Source organism: Lepeophtheirus salmonis, chromosome 7 (genome assembly GCF_016086655.4).
Source record: "Lepeophtheirus salmonis chromosome 7, UVic_Lsal_1.4, whole genome shotgun sequence".
NCBI lineage: Eukaryota > Metazoa > Arthropoda > Copepoda > Siphonostomatoida > Caligidae > Lepeophtheirus > Lepeophtheirus salmonis.
In genome coordinates, this window is record NC_052137.2 from 13429093 (window position 1) to 13454648 (window position 25556).

General features: G+C 29.6%; 2 protein-coding genes and 1 long non-coding RNA gene across 6 annotated transcripts; 2 read left to right on the forward strand and 1 right to left on the reverse strand.

Annotated features, from left to right (window-relative positions):
- The first annotated feature begins 602 nt into the window (after positions 1–602).
- On the forward strand, positions 603–2016 carry LOC139905984 (uncharacterized). The gene is made up of 2 exons (XR_011781171.1): positions 603–1497; positions 1554–2016. It is a non-coding gene; the product is annotated as an uncharacterized lncRNA (long non-coding RNA).
- A 6131-nt stretch (positions 2017–8147) lies between these two features.
- Positions 8148–10883, reverse strand: LOC121121554 (RING finger and SPRY domain-containing protein 1). Of its 4 annotated transcripts, none has more exons than XM_040716511.2 (7): positions 10759–10883; positions 10474–10697; positions 9838–10391; positions 9670–9785; positions 9480–9623; positions 9042–9412; positions 8148–8854 (listed from the first exon to the last, which is right to left on the reverse strand). In XM_040716511.2, exons 2-7 carry the CDS (start codon positions 10620–10622, stop codon positions 8644–8646), a joined length of 1545 nt encoding a protein of 514 aa, XP_040572445.1. In that variant the 5' UTR covers positions 10623–10697; positions 10759–10883; the 3' UTR covers positions 8148–8643. The 4 variants fall into 4 exon arrangements, with proteins under 4 accessions (XP_040572445.1, XP_071746021.1, XP_071746022.1 ...); XM_071889920.1 differs by having other exon boundaries at positions 10474–10692; positions 10759–10867; XM_071889921.1 differs by having other exon boundaries at positions 10474–10692; positions 10766–10863.
- Positions 10884–15141: 4258 nt separating this feature from the next.
- LOC121121696 (U5 small nuclear ribonucleoprotein 40 kDa protein) lies at positions 15142–16581 on the forward strand. Its single transcript, XM_040716666.2, has 4 exons — positions 15142–15483; positions 15545–16131; positions 16186–16351; positions 16416–16581. Exons 1-4 carry the CDS (start codon positions 15210–15212, stop codon positions 16466–16468), a joined length of 1080 nt encoding a protein of 359 aa, XP_040572600.1. The 5' UTR covers positions 15142–15209; the 3' UTR covers positions 16469–16581.
- The last annotated feature ends 8975 nt before the right edge of the window (positions 16582–25556 follow it).

The window sequence follows — 25556 nt, forward strand, 5'->3', positions numbered from 1 at the left end:
AGATCCGAGAAGGGACTCAGTTTTGCCTCCAAGAACATTTAAAAACAACCTAAATAGCCAGTTTTTGAGATAAAAAAATAATTATTTAGTGTCGAATTCACATTTGGAGATTTCAAATGTGAACGAAAAGTACTCAAGGGAAAGAATGGAAATTAGACTGGCCCTTCAATTGTTATTTTTGAAATTTATGGAACAATATGGTTCAAACATGTTTATTTGCCTAAAGTATAAAGGTTACGCATTGACGTTGAATTTTCTAGATTACGATTTTCAATAATAATAATTATAGCACTCTAACCTATAAAATAGTCGATATAAGTCAAAAAAGAGCATTTTATAATAAATGTCTTTTTTAGATGATTAAACAATATTTCAAAAGTTTTAATATGATTCTCCCTTAAAATCATTATTTTTCCTGAAAAAATGAAAATGAAGTATTATTGTACCGTTTAGCCTATCATGTCAGGAAAAAATGGCAGGAAAAAAAGGAAAATTGAAAAAGTGGAAACAATGGGGACATATATAATACCTATCAGTTATCACCAATATTATATATAATGAAATAAAAAAAAATATATAAACACTAGGAAATTAGGAAGGAAAACTGTAAAACTCAGTACAGTTGGAGCTATCTGGAATTGCATTAGAATTAGGGTCTTTGTCTCTTCATAAACCTTCTTTCCTATTCAAAGAGAGAAAATCAGGCTGTATTAGGTAGTACGGAGAGTTTAGTAATTAGCACTTCTTCCAATTGTTTTCGTATTTGTTGTGGTAATATTATTTTGTCTATCGTTTGTAGTCAATTGTTATTTATCCGGTTGATATTGTTTGTGGGTATAAGAGTATTTATGTATGTAACGATTTGTTCGTTGGATCTTACTTGTTGTATTTTTTTGAATTGATTGACATAAGATTTGAATAAAGACTCTATTTTTGCAAATTCATCCAAGCAGTTCTTGGCGCAATATATTAATTGGACAACATATAGCTCCACAACGAACATTAACTCAAGTGAATTATCGATGGTTTTTTTCATATCAAAGGCGGATTGGATTGTGAAGACTTCCAACTTAAAATTTTTATTTGGTCTGAATTAAATACCGAATAGAGGCGCATTTCTAAAGACTTAAACTTTGATTCTACGTCCCGAATATCGACATTTTTCTCCTTCAACTTCTTCCTAAATTCCTTTATTTCTGCTTCATGTACTCTAATTTGGATTTTTCATGTTGCTATTAATATACTTTAAATGTTTTACCTCAGGAGATATATCTGTAATACATATAAAGGAATTATTATTTTCTAAAGATAAAGTAAATAATGCAAAAACAAATTTGCCTAGCATCACCATTGTTCTCAGGGATAAAAATAAGTTTGTTGGAGTTTTTGGTGAGCCTTGGAACTTTAGGTTCTAGATGTTTAAACAATTTATGAATGGCTTGAGAGTGAAGCCTTTTCTTTCCCTTGAATTCTTTATGAATTGATTATCTTCAAAATGTATAGCACAATCGGGAGTTATCTGATGGTTTCTAAAGATTTCTTTTCATTTTTAGGAATTCACCCTTCATTGAATTCTGGAAATTACTTTCTTCAATTAGTGTCCAAGGTGTTTTTCTAAGATCCATTTCTTCGGGTAAACACTTGGATATGCTCTGGATTCCAAAATGCAGATGTACAATTTATTTAAGGTAATCATAAGTCTTTTTAGTGTATTTGAAGTATGCTAGGATAAAGACGGATTTTATTTCTATTAATAATTTGTTTTTTATTTTTGTGTAAAAATGTATAATTATAGTTTGTATATATATAATTTACATTTGTTGAATCCATTTGTAATATTTAATATTAATAACTTCTATTTCGTATCATTTTTCATCATTAATTTGTTTGATTTTCTATGTATAGCTTCTATTAAAATTTATAATCAATATTTTTTTGTAATAGTTAATCGTTTTTCAGTCATTTTACCCATACTTTTTTAACTTAATATCACAAATATACGTAATAATACTTTAACTTCGCAATTTACAAGTAATTTACTGCTACGGCTAAAGGGATAGTCGTTAGTTTTTGATTACTCATTGTATAACATGTCCTATTTGGAACTATAAGGTAAGAAATTTAAGAGATCTCAATGTTCATAGATCCATAATATATATGGAAGAGTGAGGATACTTGCCATAGATGAGACATGTTAGACTGTCAATAACTTTAAAATATAGTCCCTGTTCATATACAATTGAATGTCTTCCTTTGTTTATCAAATCCACATAAAAACCGGGTTGCCGAATGCATACAGTTATAGAGAATATCGACATTGATATTTTTGACACAAGAATGAAACATGTTCGGTAAGTGTTTGGTGATATATTTCTATTATAAAACATGAGATTTTAATTCGATTTTATTAAATGTCATAGTCTAGCATGTTGTTCAATTAATTAACATGCTTGTAATATACTATTAGTTTCAATATTCAGTTCACATCCTTTATTCTAATTACAACACTATGAGACTTGTTACACCACATTTTTATTATATATACTCGTACTATATATAAATATAACAAGAAAATTAATTTTCTGTGAATTGCTATGGATTTTTGAAATTTTTCTACAAAAATTCATTATTTGAATTTTTTTTTCTCAAAATATTAATTTTTTGAGAAAGGTATGTCAATTTGAAGAATGTTTTGGCAGACAATAGCTTAGCTGTCATGACGTTTTATTAGATAATCTATATACAAGTAGCTTTGCCGCAGGGGGGGGGGGAGAAGGAAATGAAGAAGAACATAGACGAGAATTGCTCCAATGTCGATCCTTAATTATACTTGGAGTCCATCAAGGACTTATAAAAATAACTGCAATAAATCACGAGGGTTACTCTCCGTATTTATGAGCACACGTAAATGTACAAACCAATCTTACATAATCAATGATTTCGTTTAAGCTGCATGTGGTTGAAAAGGACAAGGAATAATAATGCTCAAGTTGCTAACAAAAAATAATAATAATGATAATAAATACAAAGTTAAAAAACCTTACGATTAGCATCACCGCTAATCGTACTTAATAGAACAAACATGTCCTCAGCCCAAAATTAAGGAATCTTTATTAGAAAATTTTATATTTGTAATTTAATTAAAATACAAGATAAATTACAAAAAATTAAACAAAAAATTTAGTTTTCTGTGAATTGCTAGGAATTTTTGAAAATTTTCTTAAAAATTTTGTTAATATAAATTTTTTACAAAAAAATAATTTTTGAGGAAGCTATGGAAATTTAAATTTTTTTTCTAAGAATTTTTTTTAATATTTGAAATATAGTTTTTGAAAATATTTTCAAAAAAAATTTAATATTTGAAAATTTTTTTATATTGTGTAGCAAAAAAATTTATTTGCTTGTAAACAGCTGTGTTTTTTTTCCAAAAAAATTAATTTTTGATATTTTTTTGCGGAAAATTTAATATTTGAAGTTTAATTACATTCTTCAAATTTTTATTACAAGAAATAAAACAAAAAAAATAATTTTCCGTAAATAGCTATAAATTTAAAAAAATTTCTCCAAAAGTTTATTATTTAAATTTTTTTGAGCAAGTTATACAATTTATAAATTTTTATTTAAAAATTTAATCTTTGAATTATTTAACTTTTTGTCAAAAAATTAATTTTTTCGAAAACATGAGGTTTAGTCAATGGATTTTCAATGTCATAAACACGTGCGGTTGATGCAGATATTGTTATTTTAGGGAGATAAGTTTTGTAAAGGGGCCTTTACAAAATATGTCAAAAGCTCGTACCTCGTCAAAACCTCACAACTCTTCAAAACATGGGATTCTCTATTTTTCTTTTTCGAACCGATTATAAAATGTAAATCTTCCAATACTGAGTTCCTTTCTCTGTGAAATTTAGAATTTAACCTTTCCACAGGCAACACTATGTAGAAACTTGTTGATTTTTGTGCAATGTGTACTCTTAATGCCAGCTCGTTTCAAAATATTTGATTTTTTAAAGACTAGCTAGAGCAATCGACATTACTTCGAATTACGCATTCAATCAAGTACACAATCAGACCAATAGACATACGACACACTTGTCTATATTAATATAGATGAATGATAATTAATAAATGAATATTTCTAAATGCATGGGGGATGGGCTGCTATTCAATATAAAATTGATTAGTCAAATTTGATTTTCAATCTACAAGCTACTAATTCATTTGGTATATCCCTTGAAATTTAAGCTTAAACATAATCCCCATTCCACTAACACTTGCAGAATTTCAGCACTAGAGTATTATCTGAGTAATTATCCTTATCTACTTTGTTTAAATAGTAGTTGCAACATGAAGTGAAATGAATATATTGCTTAAAATTTTAATTTGTATTCGTGTTCGATAAATATATATTTTTTTAAATCAATTTTCCCTCTTTCAGGATGAATATGTAAAAAATAAATATTAGCCGTCTAAAAACTTTGTTTTTTCTACATATTATCATGCACGTTCATATTAATTAGCATCAGTACCCCTAAAAACATACTAGGTATGACTTATAACTTACAACTAGACCATAATTAAATATTGATGTGTTGTTGACTATATAAAACTGTTGTATGATCATGATTCAAATAATTTCTAAGTTAATCTTGGAAAATAAATTACGAAAACAATTATTAAATTACATTTTTCAATATTCTTTAAAAACATGAATTTTTTTGTCCGACGAGTATTTAAGCGAGTAACAAGTAAAGCTCGTAATTGCTCGAGGTTTTTTTTTTTAGGAGCTCGAAAATACTCATGCAGCAAAATTCAGGCCGCGGAACATGAATATAAATGTTATTTTTATTAAATAAAGGTAGGCAATATATTTTATCAATTGTAATTCTTAGAAATTTATAGCAAAATCGTATTTTTTAACTATTATTTAAATATTAAAGAATCGGGATGTTTTGCTAGAAACACATTTGGATTTTTTTTGTAATCGTCACATCAATAATGAAAATACATAATTTTCTAGGTATCTTTTTTTATATATCTATATAAAAGACATAATATGATATAATTAATTTGTAATTACAGCAAAAAAAAAAAAATTGCTAGTATAATTTTTAGTTACAGTCCTGACTATGGTCTGCGATAACTTTCTTTAATTGAAATCGAATTCAATATGGTTTACTGAATTTCAGGATTGAAAATCCAGGAAATATGAGTAGTGTTTATCCGAATTGATTATTCTTATCTTTGAAAGTATATATAATTATTTACTGTAACTTGATAATTTAGCAAACCATAATAATAGTTTTATATTAATATTTGATACTAGATATGAGGAAAATAAGGATTGGGTACATACATAATTATTGTAAGTAATAGAAAGAGAAATAATCTTTAACAAATGTAAATTTCATAATTACATTTAGATTTTGAACTTAATCTTTTCCAAGGGAAGCCTTATTATTATAATTATTATTTTTTTGGTTATGAAACCAATTTAACAATCTTTTTTTTATATAAAAACAAAAGATAAGTTAAATAAATTCATTAATCATATTATTGACACATGGGATAAAATTGTTGGGTAGTGGGGTTTTTGTACTTCTAAATCTGTAAAAATACTTTAATTTTAGTAACTATAACATTAACTTCTTCTTGATTAGGACTAGTCTATATATATATATGCATATAACTGTAATTTTTCTTTCTTAAATACAATTTTCATATCAAATAAAATGTTCTAGTCAGAGGTTCCCAAATTTACTTCATATTCAAATAAAGAATGAGAAGAAGTTTCTATTGTATTTTTACAAAAGTAACGACTAACAAGTCCATTCGTCTTGTGATCTGGCAAATATGCGAGGAAGGGTATTGGTTACAATCCTACCTGTATTTCATCCAATACAAAGGAATTTAAAATTATTGTCAATTATTATCATTAAAAATCTTACCTTAAAAGTATATTTCCCTTCTGATCGAATTATTGACCAAATATCTGACCTAAATTATCTACAACTGGTTATTACCATTTCATCGAGAATACGTTTTAGAAATACAATTCAAGGTTGATTTTAACATTTTTCTTCCAGAATTTGCTTTTATCCTTCGAAACCTCTGCCAATTTATCTAGGCTCCTGTTTTTCACATCCTCTAATATAATCCCATATTTATCAGTCCTTTTATATCAAAAAAATTATTCCCCACACTGGTTTTCCATTCAAAACTCTTTTAAGCCAGTTGAACAGTATGATCTTCCAAAAGAGTTTGAATGAAATCATTCCAAAGTTCCTATTCAAGAATAGGTTTCGCCGTAATTATCTTAATAAGTCATCCTGTGAATAAAATATCTAGGATTTATTGTATAATTTCAAATACGAGATCTTCAGAGAATAATAGTGTTATTTTAACAGATGTATTACTCTAGGTGATAACAAGACATTACAGATATAAATTCTAACCAATAAACACTTTACCCTGAATCCGAAATACCTTGTGACAGCTTTCCTAATTTTTAGCTCAATCATCATCTGATTTTGAAGCTCGTGTCTCTCATCCAACGAAATAAAAGTTTCCAATTTTTTAACACTGAAACTTCTTTAATGCTTCCAATTTAAAAGGACGTTATATGCGTCAGAAGTATAGCCCCATTAGAGTCATTTTATTAAGAGATTTCTTATTACTTAATAAGCAATATCAAGTGAACCTAATTTTTTAAATACACATTCTCAATAAGATAAGACTTGATTAAATTATTTTTATAAGTTAAATCATATTTTATCTCATGTCTATCATGCTTTATATATAAACATATTTTTTTTTTCAAAATTAAGTACAGAAAATATTCATTCCTCCATTACAAACACATACGTTTGACAAAAATTGATCTCACTATTTGTACAATGTACATAAAAAAGAATACATGCCATAGAAAAAAAAAATGAACAAAATTACATTAATGTAATTAAAGGTATTTTCCAAGACAATTATCAAAAATGTATTTAATTGTTAAAAAATACTATGAATGATTCTACACTATCCTCTCATCTGCTAGTATAATTATTCATCATTTGACTGAGAGGCACCAAAATTTACACATCGTCTCCCCAATGCTTCTTTCTGAATAAATCAGATGTCACCAAACTACGGCTCGCCCACGTTATTTTGAGCAAATATACCTACTCTTGATCCCTATTTGCAACTACAGGGGTGTCTGCAGGGTTTCATTTTAGACTGAGTTTTTTTTTTTAAAGAGACAAAAACTTTTTTGAATTTATTTTTATTTTTTGGGGCTGAATTCGACCGAATAATCATTTTTTTATTGGAAAAGAGCACTGGAAAAAAAATATTTAAGAGGCTTTTTACATTTCAGATTTTCAATAAATACAAGAATTTTATATTGTGTTGACGCTTAAAAAAACTTATTAGAGGACGGGGGGCAACAATCCCTCCAAAAAAAAACCTGCATATGTCCCTGAATGAGGATGTCAGTATCAAAATACGATATTCAAGGCAAAAAATGTGTGTCTTGTTTTATTACTAATATCATTACAAGTCAAAAAAATGTTTTGGAAACTTTTTAAAACAAGTTTGGATCTTGGTAGAAGTTACAACTATTACAAGAGATACGGATTCTTAATTTGAAACACTACATCTTATTTTTTATTGTTATCTGATTGTACAAGTCGCAATTTGTAGTCATCATTACTCTACTCACTCACCTTCTCCCTCTCAATAATGTTCTAAGCTCTAGGAGTATTATTGTCAATTTTTTTTATGCAATATATATACAAGTACATAGTATGTACTTGTATTATATATTTAAGCCCCGGAATAAATTATCTTCATTTCAATGCTTTAAAGAAATAGTATGCTGAGTTTTATCTTGTAATGTAGTTATAGGCTCGAGATCCTTTCTTTTCTCAGGTTTTTGTTTTAGTTGTAATTATACAATATGGCATCGCTCGCGAAAACCCTACCCCCAAGTTCAACTACTGAGAAGTCGATGGGCTTACTTTTCTATCTGCCGCTTCCAAACTTTTGTTCCCCACCGCTTCATTTTTGCTTTCCAACATTATCTCATCTTGGCATTACATTATAAATCATAATCACTAACAATTAACCGATTCCCCCCAAAAAAAAAACACAATATATACGCTATAAAACTTAAAAAACAAACAATATATATTGCTATTTTTATCATATCGAAAATGTACTTGTTTATAAAAACCATTAGGGTAGACATAGTTAAGCAATTATATAAATATGTTCCTTTATTTATGTATACATACTCGTATATGTGTTGGTTGTACAGGACAAACATGTTATGAAATAAAATATATAATAAATTAAATAATCTCTTAAAATATTAGCATTTTTACATAGAAACTAGACAGTTTAAATAAAAATATCTTTAAAAACTTAATTATTTGAAGCCATGAATAAATATATAAGTCAACAAGTGATTATTATTTTTAAACAAAGATACAAATAAATTCAACAATATATCAAAGTACATGCTCAATTATTATTCAGCATTTTCTATCTCTTCTCTTTATATATAAAACCATCTACGACGACAATAACAATATACGATACAAAATTAGCTCTGAATGAGGCATAAGGCAACAACTACAATATTCAAGATATTCATAACTCTGAGGATTCAACGAGAATTGCATTTTGCATGCTTTCTATCTGAATACGACACATGGGGCAAGATTTTAATTGATTGGCACAATTTTCACAAAATCCAGTGTGCCCACAAGGTTTTAAGGTGATGGAGGATATATCATCAAAGCAAAGCGTACAAGCATCCTCGTTTACACTTTGTTCTTCTAGTTTGGCCAATTTTATGTGTCTGAAAGAAAATGTGATAAAACATTGAGGACTTATATTATATCGAAGATTAATATAAAACTGGATATGATATACAAATGATAGCAGATGATTCCCCTACTAATTAAACATATGAATAATATCTATCAATAATGAATAATGATATCCAAACAAGGAACCCAATCCAAAATCTAAAAGGAATTAATTACCTAGGTAAAATAAGTTTTTGATCAGGAGATAAATGTCCATAATTGTTAAAAGAATTAAACTTTCGATCCTTTGGTGGGTAAATAAAAGAGGAAGCCCCAAAATTAAATCTACATTGTTGAAAAGACATGAAACTTGCTGCTGCAAAAAAACCCGAGTCTACTTCATCAAATATTCGATCAAAGGGTTCTAAGGGTACTCCATTAGCATAAAAAATAATTTGTCTTTTATTGTAATCCAATAAAGATCCAAGAACATCACCGGGTTTCCAACATGGAACGTCCATTTGATATATTTGAGCATTATACCATATCAACTGCCGGCATCCATCATATGCTAAAGAGCAAGGATCATCACCAATGCCGTAACCATCCTGCAATAATAAAATAAATGGATGGAAAAGAGTTTTAAGCTGCACTCATCTCCATAACATTACGTACATAATTTAGAAACTTGCTGTCCTTCGTGGCCCAACCGATTTGCATGATTCCTGCAGTTGCTAAAACTACTTCATAGAACCAAACTCCTTCATCAACTTGAAAGGTACAACGAACACTTTCAAATGAAAAGGCATCACATCGAGCCTACAAAAGAATCAATAATACTAATATAAACGGCTAAAGAACGTACTTCTAAGCCATCAGGTGTTATCTTAAGATATTCGCTGACATCATTAGAATTCAATATCACATTAATTCCATCCATATTGGCATTCTTATAAGAAAAGGGCCTTTCTTCGATACATACTAGAATAGGATAACTCATTTGAATATCGAATCAATGTACAATACTACTAACTCATGTTATCAAGTAGCCATTGAGCACACACTCCGACTTGTCTCTCCAGATATTCCTCTCTATTAACCCATTTTTCCAAATGAAGGAATGGATTCTCCTTCATACTTACAAGTCTTTTTAAAAGCAAACTTTTATTCTCCGTGGTTTGGCAAAACTTTTCAATCGCGATAATAGAGAAGAGTATCACAGCAGGATGGTTATCATTTTGGAGATTCGAAAGAAGGTAATCTTGTACTTGAACAGAGAAAATATGGGCACTACGAGGTCCGGCCAGCTTATCCGCTATACATCCCAGAATAATGGCGACATTTCGATGTTTGTCAGGTTTTGTTTTTGTATCACATGAGTTTTTGAGCTCCAACTTTTGAATTAATTCTCCCACTGTGGCCGCTGAGGGCAAGGGACATTCATCCAGGAGCAGTGTAATGCTCGCAGGGCCAATGGGCTCATTGATGGGAATGACTTGGATCAAGGATTCCACCATACGAAGCCATCCTTCCTCTGTGTAGGCGATGGAGTGTAGCTTCAGCATTGGCAGCGGAGGATCCTCATTGCTCAAAGGGAAAGATAACACATTATATTTTAATTCATTCTTTATTAAAGCTCATTCATTCTTCAAAAGATCCCTCCACCTACTTTTCCACAATGGTCCTGTAGACCGACAACGTCTCCAAAATGAGACATTTAATGGAGGCAGTCTCCGCCGAGCAACATGAATCCTGATGGCCTCCTCCAGATTTGCTTTCATCATTTTCACAACTAATACAACTCAGTGAAGATCCCATCTCCAATTGTTCATCATGAACTTCTTTCAAATAAAAGCCCTTATCCTACCTACTCGCTCCAGCCTGTCTTCTTTTCTAACAAAAATTTGTTATCACTTATTATTATCTCTTCAAATTAGTGACTACTTTAACTTACTACATACAATTTTGAATTACACTTATTCCAATTATTATTTATTATTAATAAGTAATTATTATCTTTTTTATTTGGTCATTTCACTTGGATTGCCATGATGACGTCATTCAACGATCGGGTCAATCAATTCTACAAATATCTGGAATGGAACACCGCTCAGTCACTCAACCTCATGTTTGAGTAAATGTTTTGTATCTTTTAGGGCTTAAAACCAAATGGCAAGAGCAGTGTGAGCTTTGTTTCTCTCTAGGTTGTCAATACATTAGTATCGGATCAGAGAATCTGCCATAGAGATAAAATACATTTGTTTATCACTATGGAATCTGCGCAATGTCACATGCTACAATGAATATTCTTCTAACCAAAGAATATGTTTTAAATGAAAACAAAAGTTTTTGCATAGAAAAAACTTACATTAAGCAAGAGTTCAGACCTGCTTATTTTTTTTTACTAGGATTCCCTTTAACATTTAAGTCCATTACAAAAAAAAAGTTGCCACATTTTTTTTTTTTTTTTTTTCATGAAGTTAGGGAAATTTTCAATACAAATTATACAGATTCTCTAACGCAGATTATAGACCACTTTCAAAAATAGTGCGAGGAGCTTGAAGGAAAGGTTGTGAGATGAATCATTATTGGGAAATGTTCTCAGCACAACACGAGTTAGTGGTAAGTTATCATTCTCAATTTATACAAACTGATAATTGTATAATTTCACGTAGCTTTTATTTCCATTTGGATTTTAACACGGGGTTACCTCGTTAACAAAAACATATAAGGTGTATTTTGTTGTCAGCTATAAATATTTTTTGCTACTTTTATCCTAATCAGTGCTCTGAAGATTAATTGGTTGAGTTATAATTAGCTCTTTTTAAACTGGTAACAATTTCTCAACAATAGTTGAGAAGAATTGGCTAACAACCTCGTTATTTTGGCCTTTTTTTTCTGTTTCTGTTAGGATGAAAATTTGCGCGATACAATAAAGGTAACTACGTCTAAAGGCGGGTTGTAAATAGTAGCATAATTATAAATAAAAAAATATAAACCTATATATTAATATAAATGATATCGGGAGAATAGTAGCTCTCACAAAAATATCATTTATACATATATATATTTATAACTATATTTACACTTAGACGTGTGTATTAGACAGGTTTGATTTTCAACTTTTGTCGAATTTCAATTATAGATAGGGGGGAAAAGTTCCCTTGGAGTATCAAAATAAGGTGTACAAAATTTCATTGCTCTACGATTTCATCTTCAGGTGGCACATTTTGTTCAAAGTTTTTGAAAAATAATAATTTTCCTTTATTTTGGCTATATTTTTGATAAACGCATATATCAGATTTTTTAAAAATAAACAATTGTTAGATGTTAGTACAATCCACATCTAGGATATACTAAACTTTTTCATAAAATGATAGTTTATCCTGCAAAAAAGGAAAATTCATACAAAATTCTTGATGACTCGCGTATAACGAGCACCTGTTTTAATGCCTTTCAATAGTAATTCATTAAAAAGTTAATTTCCTTACATTAACTCGTGAAATTCGAATAGAAATTTAGCAAAATATATACTTTTGGTAAATATCTATTTAATGACTTACACCTAATATGTCATAAATTTCAGTTAAAGTCATTATTATCATATCTCCAATAACCTAAAAAATTGAATCATTTACAATAACGGATACCAATGATTTATTTATTATTCCTAATTTTAATCTAATATTAATCCTAATAATATATTATTATTAACTGTTAAACAAAAACAATAAAAACACATTAAGTTAGTATTACATAATTTTGAAAATTTATATTGGGCCTTAGTTTCAAACACAAGTATTTTTTTCTTGATGCTAAAGTTACTTTGACAAATCCATTTCTATTATTTTCTCCATATTTTCCTTTTGATATAATTATTTCTTGTATATATTTGTTTATCAAGTGGATTGCCATTGGCGGTTCTGTAACATTTTCCTCCCATTCTATCATTTCATAATAATATTCCACATGAAATTGAATAGTTGGAATTCTAAATTTTCTAACCGTGTCTAAAATATTACTTTTCCTTGCTTCCAATATCCAATGCTACCCAACTTCACGGATTTGGGTTCTGTGGACGGTTATTAAAGACATCAAAATGTTTTCAGGATGAGAAAAGTAACCATTTCATTGTATAATTGGCTTGACAATTTTTTGGGTTAGGGGACACAAATTTCTTAAGTCGTTTTATGGATTCAAATAGGAGTTTGAATACGTTTATAACAGATGGTTTCCTTTTTATTTTGAACTATATCGAAACATATACATTCCCTATAAAAATTAGGGTTTTAAATGGATTTTTTTGTAGAAACATAAAGCCTTAAAATGTTATTGCAAGAAGTAATCTATCTAGAATGTGACATTTTTCCGGAATATCTATTTGACAGTGAGTTCCTACAAGTACCTATAGATACTGATTTGCAAATACCTAATATGTATTGTTGGTTATTACATAAGTCATTAATATTAGGTAAGTTATAAAAAGTTGGGTTTTTATTATACAATTTTGGACTTGTCAAAGCTATCCCTATTTCTCCAGTTAAACCTGTGAGTCCTGAAGTTTTACCATCCAAAGTTGTAACGAGGTGCCTTAACAGAAGCTCATTTTGATGTAAAAAGTAAATAACCCATTGTTGCGTCTTGACGAGGGAGAGACGCAATCTTATTTATAATAGGAGAGATCCAGGATGACCGGGAGAGATGAGAGGAAGAAGGACGTGGAGGAATGAAACTACACACTGTTTATACGCTCATGTGTATTCTAACTATACTCTAAATATATTTACATAAGACGACACTATTTATAATACACAAAACTCAGTACTTAAATACATAAACGAATATACAGGAAGATAAAAACCAGAAAGGACATATTAAATACATAACACCCATTGAAGATGCCTTTCAAGAGTTCTTTATAGGTAAGAAATGATCCCATTTTTAAACCCAGTTTTGGTCACAGTTCTATGCATGTAAGTCTTTAATATTGACATATTTATTTTCTGGAAAACTAAGAATGGAAAAACTAATATTAAACGCAAATCCAGATATTGGAGTAATATATCCTAGATAGTCTGATCCAGGTTCTTTTACAATCGTTATGTTTTCCTCTGTAATTACTTTTAATATTAGTACCATCAATCTAAGTTAATGTTTTATCTCTCCGTCCGTCAAAATAAATTGCTCCTATAATTGTATGTCAATTTGAGTTGATGCAAGCTTCACAATTTTTAAATCTTTGTTTGTCTGTAAACCTCTTAACGATCAATCACGTCTATTTTGTTTTGATGATCCATTATTCCAAAATCTAGAAGTACTGCATTAGCAACCATAACTGCAGCACGATTATAAATTGCGAGGTCACAAATTTCGCTTAAGGCTGGTAGTTTTTTAGTTAAATTATTATTTATATAATTCCTTAGTATATATTTACTTACTGTTTATAAACTTTCTTCATAATCAGACGTGCCTGTACTTGTACAACATGAGGTTTCCGAAGACTCTTTCCAACTAAATTATATTCTTTATCTAATATTTTATGAATTTTTTTAATATTTTGAATCGATCCAGAATTTTTGTTAAAACTCATTTCTTCTTTCAGTACTTTTATTCTTTTTCACATTCACATTTTTCGAAATTATTACATTTCCATGAAGCAATATCGAATAATTGGTTTAATATATTTAAGAATAGTATTAACCTTTTTTGTTCGAGTTAGCCGAATTTCTTCTGTCCTTGCTCACTTTAAGTAGGCTTTTATATTGATCATGGAGATCTTTTGAAATATTCTTGTTTCAGAAATGATAGGTATCGACTATGATTCCCATATATCGGCAAGTTTGAAAAATGAATGTTTTAGAAATGAGTTTATGAGACGGATCATACAACGTAGTCTTTAGTTACATTCGATACCACAAATAAGTTCTTAATATATCCCCGATGGTTGGAAACACATTTGATGACAAATCTTGAGACTGACTATCAGTTTTGCTCATTGTAATGTGATGCTTTTGTTCTGACATTGTAACATTTGACACTTTTACAATTAACTGAAGCTCAGTTTAGAATTCAGAATAAACGTATATATCGCAGTTTGTTTGTGAGATCAACCAATTAAAGGCCCATTGAATACTGTGTTTATTTTTCAATATATATGTTGTACTGTACATGCACAATAGATGTGGTAAACCACCTTTAAGCATAAAAAATACAAAATGAGGTTGAGTGGCAAAGCCTTGTTGCACTCCAGATATTAGAAAAACTCATTAATTAAGGAGAGACAGAGAAAACAAGCAACACCCACTTGGAGTGAGCGCTCACTTTGGTTGTTTGTTCTAGGTTGCTATCAGCTAACAACATCATCACAATTCACATGATCATATCAACGTCAACAAAACATCGAATATGATTGATACTCCGGCGCCGAGTAATAATATAAATTTGAAGCGGAAAACGGACTCTTCCCCTCCGGATACATCCGTTGCTGTCTTTAAGAAGCCTCGTGACGAGTTAGAAGTCTTAAATAAGAAAGAAATCAAAGTTGCAGATGGGCCGCCAAGAAGTTCTAATTTGGAAGCCCCTATTATGCTTCTCTCTGGGCACGAAGGAGAGATTTATTCCGCAAAGTTTCATCCAGATGGAAATATTCTTGCTTCATCCGGATTTGATCGACAAATATGTAGGTTATTGAGTTATAAAGTAATTAGTTTAATGTTATGTGTTTTTATTAATGGTTTTAGATTTGTGGAATGTCTATGGGGAATGCGAAAACTTTGCTGTGATTTCGGGTCACACAGGAGCCATCCTTGACTTAAACTTCTCTGGAGATGGAAGTTACCTCTACACGTCAAGCACGGATAAAACGGTTGGGGTATTTGACTCTACAACAGGACAAAGAATAAAGCGACTAAAAGGACATACTGGATTTGTGAATACGTGTCATCCGGCTAGAAGAGGTCCTCCTCTCATTGTAAGCGGCTCAGATGATTGTACCATCAAAACGTGGGATCAACGTAAAAGAGGATGTGTTCATTCATTTAATAACACGTTCCAAGTCACGGGTGTTACTTATAATGACACAGCCGATCAGATCATCACTGGTGGAATTGACAACGATCTTAAAATATGGGACATTCGCAAAAATAATATCATATATACGCTATCAGGTCATACAGATACAATTACCGGTCTTTCTCTTTCTCCTGATGGTTCCTATGCCCTTACTAACTCAATGGATAATTCATTGAGAATATGGGATATCCGACCGTTTGTGACGGGGGAAAGATGTGTAAAAATATTTTCTGGACATAAGCACAACTTTGAAAAGGTATGTTTTTTAACAGTATTATTGGATTTAGATTTATCTACAATATTTATTTAGAATTTGTTACGATGTACCTGGTCTCCAGATGGTGCAATGATTGCGGCTGGATCTTCAGATCGCTTTGTTCATATATGGGATACAACTTCCAGACGTATTCTTTTTAAGCTTCCAGGTCATTTGGGTTCAGTGAACGAAATTGATTTCCACAAACTAGAACCTATAGGTTAGTATTACCTTGTATGTGTGTCTTAAAAATCGCATATTAACTTGTGCTTTTTCTTTTTTAGTATTGTCTGCATCAAGTGACAAGAATATCTACCTAGGAGAATTAGATCTATAATATGCGGCTCTTCGTTTTGTATTCTACACCATTTTTTGTACATTTATTTATATAATTTTGAACATCCCTATAAATAATAAAAAAATATATTATGTCAGCATAATGCATGGTTATATATTTGTGAAGGATAACTTATTTTGTATTTTAGTGAATTATATTGGGCCTTTTTTCTTGTGCTCTACAAAATGCACATCTTTACCATCATTGATGGGCTATCACTACTGATGATTTGATAAATAATTAATGAAATACCGTGTTCCAGTTATAGTCTGGCATTTATTATAATAATACAAATTATTAAGGATCCTCAGTTTCTCACGATATGTTTAATCAATTTATTTATTTACTCATTGATTATACAGCTAACTGCATTTCAGGAATTTATAAATTATGATGTTTGACATCATTCGTGGAATATTTTATGTGTTAGAAAATTACTGAACATTTTAGTTCATTATTACACATAACGTTCGTTTAAAATAATAACAAAGAATTTTTTTAATTCATCGGCTATAAGGTGCCTATCTATTACAGTCTAGACGGCTACTCTATTTCATGCCAATTTTTAGCACTAATTTACATATTGAATCCCATAGACTCCTTTTTGAAAATACATTAATATCAATCAAATTGACGTACTATACATAAAGAAGTAAAAATAAGTTGGCAACAATTAATGTAATTATTTTTTGAACTTGTGTCATTAACAATAAATCCTATTTCGTCATTGCCAGCCCCACCTCCCCACCCCCACGTTAAAGTGACGTTGTGTTGTTTATTATTTCATTTAATTTAAGTTCAACAACGGTAAAGATTCGAATTATATACTACTGTGTTGTGTTTAAATAATGATAATTAATAAAGAAATATTTCTTGTATAACTTTTAAACAATTTTTTGAAATCTTTCTTGATATTCTTCAATCTATTATATAGGTTGAAATAAATGCCTTGCCTAATATTTTATAAATGAATTCGTCTTCATAGTGAACCCTTTAGGAGTATAAACTAACATTAAAAAATTTACTAAACAAATAAATTAATCAGAAGGATTTCCTTCTGAAACAAACTGACGTAGAATCTTATTGGCAGTGGTAAACCATTTTGCATCATATTTATTTTCTGGATTTTTAAAAGCAATATAATATGAAACATGCCCTTCCGATATAGCATGATGAGTTATTTATATATATATATATATATTATCTGTACACAATTCTATATTAAATGTATTTAAAAACAACATATCAAAGAATAAACAAGTTAAGTCATAATTGTCTTATTAATACTATATTTCTCCCCTCTTTACTTATGGTAGGGGTATAAAAATCTGCAGAACCAAGTTTAGTTGTCTTTAGTTATTCTCAAACGGGAATAGGTATAGCCCCTGAGGGTACGACGAGATACTCCAAGTGGTAGGCGAGATTTACAAAAATATAAATTTCCTTACTACAATCATATTTTGAATGTTACTGAAAACATATTTTGAATGGGGTAAGTCAATAAAAAAAAATTGTCAACCACTGGTCTATACTTTTTAAATTCTTTTAAGCAATACATCAAACAAAAATATCACAATTTATTTACTATTAAGCAATAATTTATCAAATTACCATTATGCTAAAAAATGAGATTTAATAAAAGAGTTTTTCAATCCCTGCGTCGGTAGCTGCAAACGTTTTCCCATCCATCTGAAATTTGGCATGTATCCTTTGAGTTTACTTGGCAATTCAATTCAATATTTCAAAAAAAACAATAACAACAATCTTTTAATAATTCTTTCCGTATGAACTTTCAAGGAAGCTATTTTGTAGCAAGCATCATTTTCTTGCTCTATAAACTTTGTTTTGAGCTTGGATTTTTCACTTTTACCAATATTTTAAGTCATTATTATCGTTACAAATCTTATGAGTTTTTACTGCGATACTTGCCGGACGTTAACCAGTTTTTATAGAATTAGTGCAAGAAAGTTAAAATAATTATATGTATATATATAAATATAATATTTATTTTATTATGCATTTTTAAAACAAATTACTCAAACAAAACGAGAAAATTCTTCTTTCAAAGGCTTTATTTATGGCTTGCATTTTGAAATATACAAAGATGTTGTGTATTTTCCTTTCAACTTTTTTCCTTAAATTTCATAAGTTGACTCTTCTATGATTTAAAGCAGTTGACTCTACCTATTATAAAATCCAAAAAGGTATCATATAGGATCAGAATTTTCATGATAATTTTGATCAATCAAGGGCCTTCGTTTAAAATTCCAAACGTTTTTCCTTTTCTATTAACTGAACTGTATTTTTCTCTACAAAAATCCCATACCCTGATATATGATCTCCCATTTTCTTTTTGTATGAAACTTTAGGTTTAACTTCAGTGACTCGTAACTACATTCTTATTTCTAAAATCAAGTAATCGCGAAGTCATAAGAAAGTAAGCGCTCACTCGAAAATGATTCCTCCTCAGACAGACAAACAAACAAACCTGGCTGTATTAATATAGATTATTGAAGACTCCAACATAATAATAAAAAACTCCTTTAGGGATTTACATCTATAAGTGCACTTATGATAAATATAACTGGATCGTTCTTGATCATAGTAGAATACAATTTGTTAGAAGAAGATTAAATGGGTGTCATTTTTTGTTTTGTTTTGAGTCTTAAAATATGCTTAAACTTTTCTCTACAACAAAAAGAAATAATGAAAAACAAGGTGTATATTTAATGTACATATTTAATATATTTATATATTCTATGAATTTAGTCTTTGTATACAAAAATAATAGTTGTTGGTATGTAATTAATATTTTCTATTATTTAACTATTTAAATAGTTTTTACATCAATAAATTGTGGTTCTCTCAACTATACAGGGAATGGAATTGTAAGTGAACAAATAACTTTTAGACTGTAAGCAACAATCTCCTTATGTATTTTTATCTTTGATTTGACACATTAGTTAATACTATTAAATTTGATAGTGACTTTCACATTTAAGGAAAGTAACTTTGAGGACTCATAAAGAAAAAATGAGTACTTATAGCCACTTTGCATTAAATAATACATCTTTGCTCTGATGCATCTAAAATATTATGTGATTAACAATATTTTACTATTAAGCTTCAAAAAAGCATGTTTATGTTTTCATCAATATCTTATTATCTTATCAATACAGTCCCCTAGGTGTAAGAAATCAATATAAACTTACACTAAATTAGGTTTTCACAAGAAAAGTATCAAATTAATTAGAAACATTGAATTAATATGTTCAAACTCCACATTTTGAAAAACCTGTTATTAAAAAGTATCAATTATGTTATATAGTTTAATTAAAAACTAGATTTTTTAAATGAGACATTAATTTTGGACTGTAACACCACATTTGAGTCAGCTTTCTTAATTAAATCGAAGGTCGATGAAAGATAATTTAAAACTGTGATATCTTAGTGTATGGATGTGCCCCGCAGCGTTATCTCACAGTAAATGTTAAATTTTTTTTTTTTTGTAAGGAGTTGATTTTTTTTTCTTTTTCCCCCTTATCGGTGTTTTTAACCTTGATTGGTTGAATTTGAATTAGCTCTCGTTGAGTTGTAAGCTTCCAATCAATTATTAAATATATATTCCATAGTTCGGAAGAATTGGCTAACTAGTAATATCATCTGATTTTTCTTCTTTTTAACCTATTTTCAGGGGTGTCTACAAGAAATGGGCTGGAAGGGATGTAGTCCTCCCCAAGTTAAGGAATATTTCCTTTTTACTAAATATATTTTTTCGACAAATGGGCAAATTATGCAGCAAAGTAAAAAATGTATTATTAGAATTTTTTTTTCCAAAACATTAATTTTTTTGTGAAAAACCGTGGATTTATGATTTTTTTTCTCAAAAAATTTAGTATTGAAAATGATTTAAAAAAAATTAAATTTGTGTAAATGGCTTTGGATTTTTGATCAAAATAACTGACTATTTTTTTTATTTATAACAAATTAAATTTTTTATGAATAACTATGGATTTGGTATTTCTTTTTTCTTTTCAAAAAATTCAGTAATTAAAATTTGATTTTGTGAATTTTTGATATTTTTTATCAAAAAATTGAATATTTGAAATTTGTGTACACAAAATTTAATTTTAAATTTTTTTTGTAAAGAGTTGTAGATTTTGAATTTTTTTTTTGGAAATAACTATGGGTTTTTGAATTTTTTTTTTGGAAATAACTATGGGTTTTTGAATTTTGTCTCAAAAAAAATTAATTTTTTTGGATTAGCTAAGATTTTGATACTTGAAATTTAATTTTTAATTTAAAAAAAGTAAATAATATTTTGTAAATAGCTATGGATTTTTGAAATTTTTTACAATTTTTATTTATTTTGTATTTAAAAAAAATCCAAAAACTTTTGCCCCTCAAAATATAATCCTGTGGACGCCCCTGATTTAAAAAAAATTGCAAGATACAATAAAGGTAACAACATGGCGCTCTCTTTGCAATCACTGCTTTTAGTAGATTTATCAGCTTTATAAAAAAAAATTACAAGCTTTTAATTTGTTTATTATAAAGTATATTTTCATCAACTCTACTTAACAAATGTTTGCCCTTGGATTGAGTTTCTGATTGCTTTTACCACGAAAAACATGAAAATAACCTTCATAGCATAACATTTCTGCTTTTGTGATCTACAAAGACATTTTATTTACTATCGATAACACAGGGGAACACTCAATTTGTACAAATGAATTCAAGCCAAAAAAGAAATTAATCTTTGAGCGCAGAATCCAAAACTGAACCTAGTTTTTCTCTCAGTCATATGAATTCTTGAAATATCTGGCATTATAGTAATTCAGGACTATTATCTACAGTCATTTTTTACCCTTAAAACGATCCCTAAATTAAAAGTAGGATTAATAAAACTTCTGTGAAAGTGTTTTTCATGATGACAAAGTGTTATTATTGAATTTATATCTTTTTCTAAACTCGATATATTTCCCTTTTTAGGATGAAAAATGATGAAACATTCATAATAGACAGCGATAAGAAATATCATGGCTTAAAATTCAATGTATCATTTAAAAAAATATATGAAAACAAAATTTGCATCTCCAAGGATTTTTGTTCCGTTTTTTTTAAAGAGATCCCACTTTTAAATATTAAAATTCTATGCTCATCGTGAATGGATCGCTTTATTCTTTCGATCCTGGTATCTTATTTCAAGAAAGGAGTCGACTCAGCTCCCTTATAAGGTCTGGTAGTTTTCCTCCTGTCGTCTCTAATGTAATTTGGAATCCGAATTCAAACATCTCTTGAGATTGATGATCAAGTTATATGTATCTTCCTTCGATTGCCTCCATCTTTCTTTTACAAGGCATGACGTCATAATATTGGTATTGAAATCTAAAAAAATATGATTATATGGTTGTGTATTTGCTAGTACGCCCCCTATAAAAAATGAGATCACTACAAAGTGGAACAGAAATCCACCAGGAACATAACCAAAGCTGCATTCTTTGTTTTCATGTCTGTTGGACATCAGCCAGACAGATACATCTATTGTTTCTACGGTTATGCTTGGAGTCAATTGTAAAGATTTTCTTACCGATTGCATCCCTGATTAAATAAGTTTATGCAGTTTTTCTGTGTATTGATCTTAAAAAGTATCTCCCTCCAGCCCCCCTCCCCTCTGTCAATCATTTGATTTTAATCCGTTTCTCTTTATATGAACATACTGTACCTATATACAGTGCGTGTCGTATGTATTTACTGTTAAAGAGCCTAGTTCCTAAAGAAAGAAAATTCCTTTAAAAGTAACATTGCCTTTTCTCTGGATTTATCTCCAACATGAAATAATGAACCCTGATACAAATTCTAAATATAATTTGGCAAAACAAAATATTATTCTCTAGATATTTTCTATATTCTCAAAAATTGACTCTCATACTATTGAAATATCGTAAAAGAAATTATAATCGAAAATCATCGAGAATCTGATCTAATTCTAAAACAATTATCTCAGATTTGTGATTAGTGAATCCTTTACTTTTAGAATCAAGATCGTATTGGATTAATGCTCTAAAAAATAAAATGTTATTGACTCTGGACTTTTTTGAGACACTTTTTTCTTATCTTTTTACGAACCTTGATACTCAAAACTAGCCGAAGGGATAGAACTAAAAATTTGATTATATGTCAATAATTTTTTTTTGTGATCTTTACCCGTAAATAGAGATGGGGTTTTGTAAGAGCCCAAGGAGAAAACGGGAATGAGCTATTACTAAATTAAGACCATTGTTAATTTCAGCTGCCTGTTACATAGTTTAAGGGGGAGAAAATGATTTACTGCTATAGAAAGGATGAAAGCAAACATTTTTTCAAAAACGACTCATAGATAAAGCAATTTTGCGCAGTCGTGATTACTTTTTATATTATAACTTGATTATAGTTCTTGTTATAATAGAATTTTCTTAAATTTAATCTAAAATATATTTATCAAATAATATTCAAGTAAAGAAAATAAATATTAATAAACAATAAACTTATTATATTAAACTTAATATAAGTAATCTGATTCCACAACTTAGTTTTTAAGAATACACGAATTTTAGAATTTTTTTGGCAGCTTTTTCGCTTTATATTTTCCTTTTTTGATCTTTTTTTGTCATGACTAGAGACAACTTGTTCTCCAGCTACTCTTTGACTTCAAACACAAAATATATATTCAAAATACTTAACGCCCCATTTAACTTTTAAGTTGACTTCTAATAATTATATTTAAAAAAAAAAAAAAAAGGATTTAAGAATTTAAGGTTATACAAATATTACATTTCAGATGAAAATTTATTAACATGAAAAAATATTCTCAGAGTGTCTGAATTCAGTATATGATTCACAACTCAGGATCGGGATATTTACCTATCTCAAAGAGCCATGTCTAATGAAACACTAATAGGAAATTACTGGAGAACAGGAAGAAGAAATTGGCTAGAAATAGAAGAACTCCACTATACCACATGGATTAACTAGCATTGATCTCCCTCTTCCTCAACTATTTGGAATTTAAAGAAATTATTCGTAAATATCATGATCAAGATTTTATATTCAAATATGCACGAATACATGAAAATAGTATATAAATGAGAACAAAATACATTTTGAACGACATTTTAAATTATTCAGTATGGCTAAAAGCCGCCTAATTAATTCAGAATCTTATATAAATTTTGTATAAATATACTCCGTGGTCCATTGAAATCTAAACACTTACTAATTCAATAAGTAATAATGGTTCAGTGATTGAAATTAATTCATATTTCGATATATCAAGGTATACAGAATTAGTTACAAAACAAAACAAGTCTCAGATTTTTAGCTTACCTACATGTTAAGAAGACTTGAATGTGATTGAAAAAATTCCATTGGCGCACTCCAAGTAGTTGAGCATCTCCAAAGAACCACCGTTTACGTCGTCAGCAAGTCCGAAACGTTAGAGAGGAAGAAAGACTCTGTCAAAAAGGGCAAACTGGACTCGGAGGAGTTAAAGAAAGCTGCCCAGGCAAATCTCCTCAATTCCATGAGGGCCCATGTAAGAGATCTTGGGATTTCACACCAGACTGTCGGGAGAGTTGTCAATTTTTTTTAAAGAGCCATATGAGGGCAGAGAGACTACTTTTGACACAATCCATGAAAGAAACCCATTTACTCTGTTGCAAGCCTCTTTTGAACTCTTTTTTCCCCCCTTTTGGCCCCCTAGAGCTCTGATGCCAACTCCCTTGACTACACCTTTTGGATGCATGTCGAGGGGAAGGCATGCTGTGTTCATCATCCAAATACCGATGCCCTTAAAGTCACTCTCAGTCAGCACTGTGACACCATGACAGAGAACTACATCCACAGTGCGTGCCAGTCCTCCGCCACCGCCTGGAAGCCAGCATTGCTTGTAAGAGTTGTTATACTAATGATTGAGAGAGCTCAGACACACATTTGTATTAATTTTGTTGAAATTCCATTTAATTACTAAACTATATCTTGTTGAAGTTTAAAATTCAGAGTGTTTAGATGTTTATATTTTAATGGACCCCTCGGTACAATATATAAATTGTTGATGCTTTAGAGTAAAGAATTGCTTCTTTTCAAACCTCTCTACTCCTCCCTCCTCAGCTGCTTTGATCACCTTTAAGATGGTATAGTGATTTTTTTTGGGCCTCCAAATAGTGTTTGGCAGCTTTGGGATTTAACATCCCGCTTCGAGGGAGCCTCTTGAGGCCGGATCCATCTTCCAAACGCTTGCGATTGTGGTAGAGAATGTGGCAGTTGACCTTGAGCTGCGTAATGATGTCATGGCTGGTGCAGATCAAAGTTGCAATCTCTAAACTTTTTGTTTCTATCTTTGTCCAGAAGTGAGATATATTTGTTTGCAATATCTTGTTTGAAAGAAAACAACAATGGGGTTTGATTAATTTGCCCAAGATTAAGATTGTAACTCTCTAGACCTCTCTAAAATACCATTAAAGAGGTGGTGCAAAACTTATTTACTAGCCAGTACCACTTAACAATAAATGATTATTGCTAAAAAAACAAATATAGAAAAGCTAAGAAATGTTTAAGACATTAGTATTAAATACAAATTTAAGAAATTTTTATGAATTTATAATGTACATAGTATCATTTATGTAAGGTAATATTTTAAGTTGCTTTTGTTTTTGCCGTAGACAATTTTTTTATATTTAAAGGTTGCTCTTATCCAAATTTGATTATATATGTATATGTATGTAGACATAAACTTGAGTTCTCGTATATTCTGTTCATAATTACATTATTATGGACCTATTGTTACATGTGCATTTTGAAACCAAACTAAAAAAAGACTTACATTCAGTAGAAAATTCATGATTAAGTCTTGATACTTGACTTGTGCCCGAAAAAAAAATGTTAAGTACTTATAATTTGTATATTATGAAGATATGTAGGAGACTTCTCTCTCACTTCGAATATTGCAGGCACAACGTTATTCTCGAAGCTATACAAGGCATAAGATAAGGATAAGATCCCAGTTTTTCTCCTTGCCCTTTTAATAGAAATTCATTTATGTACTATATCG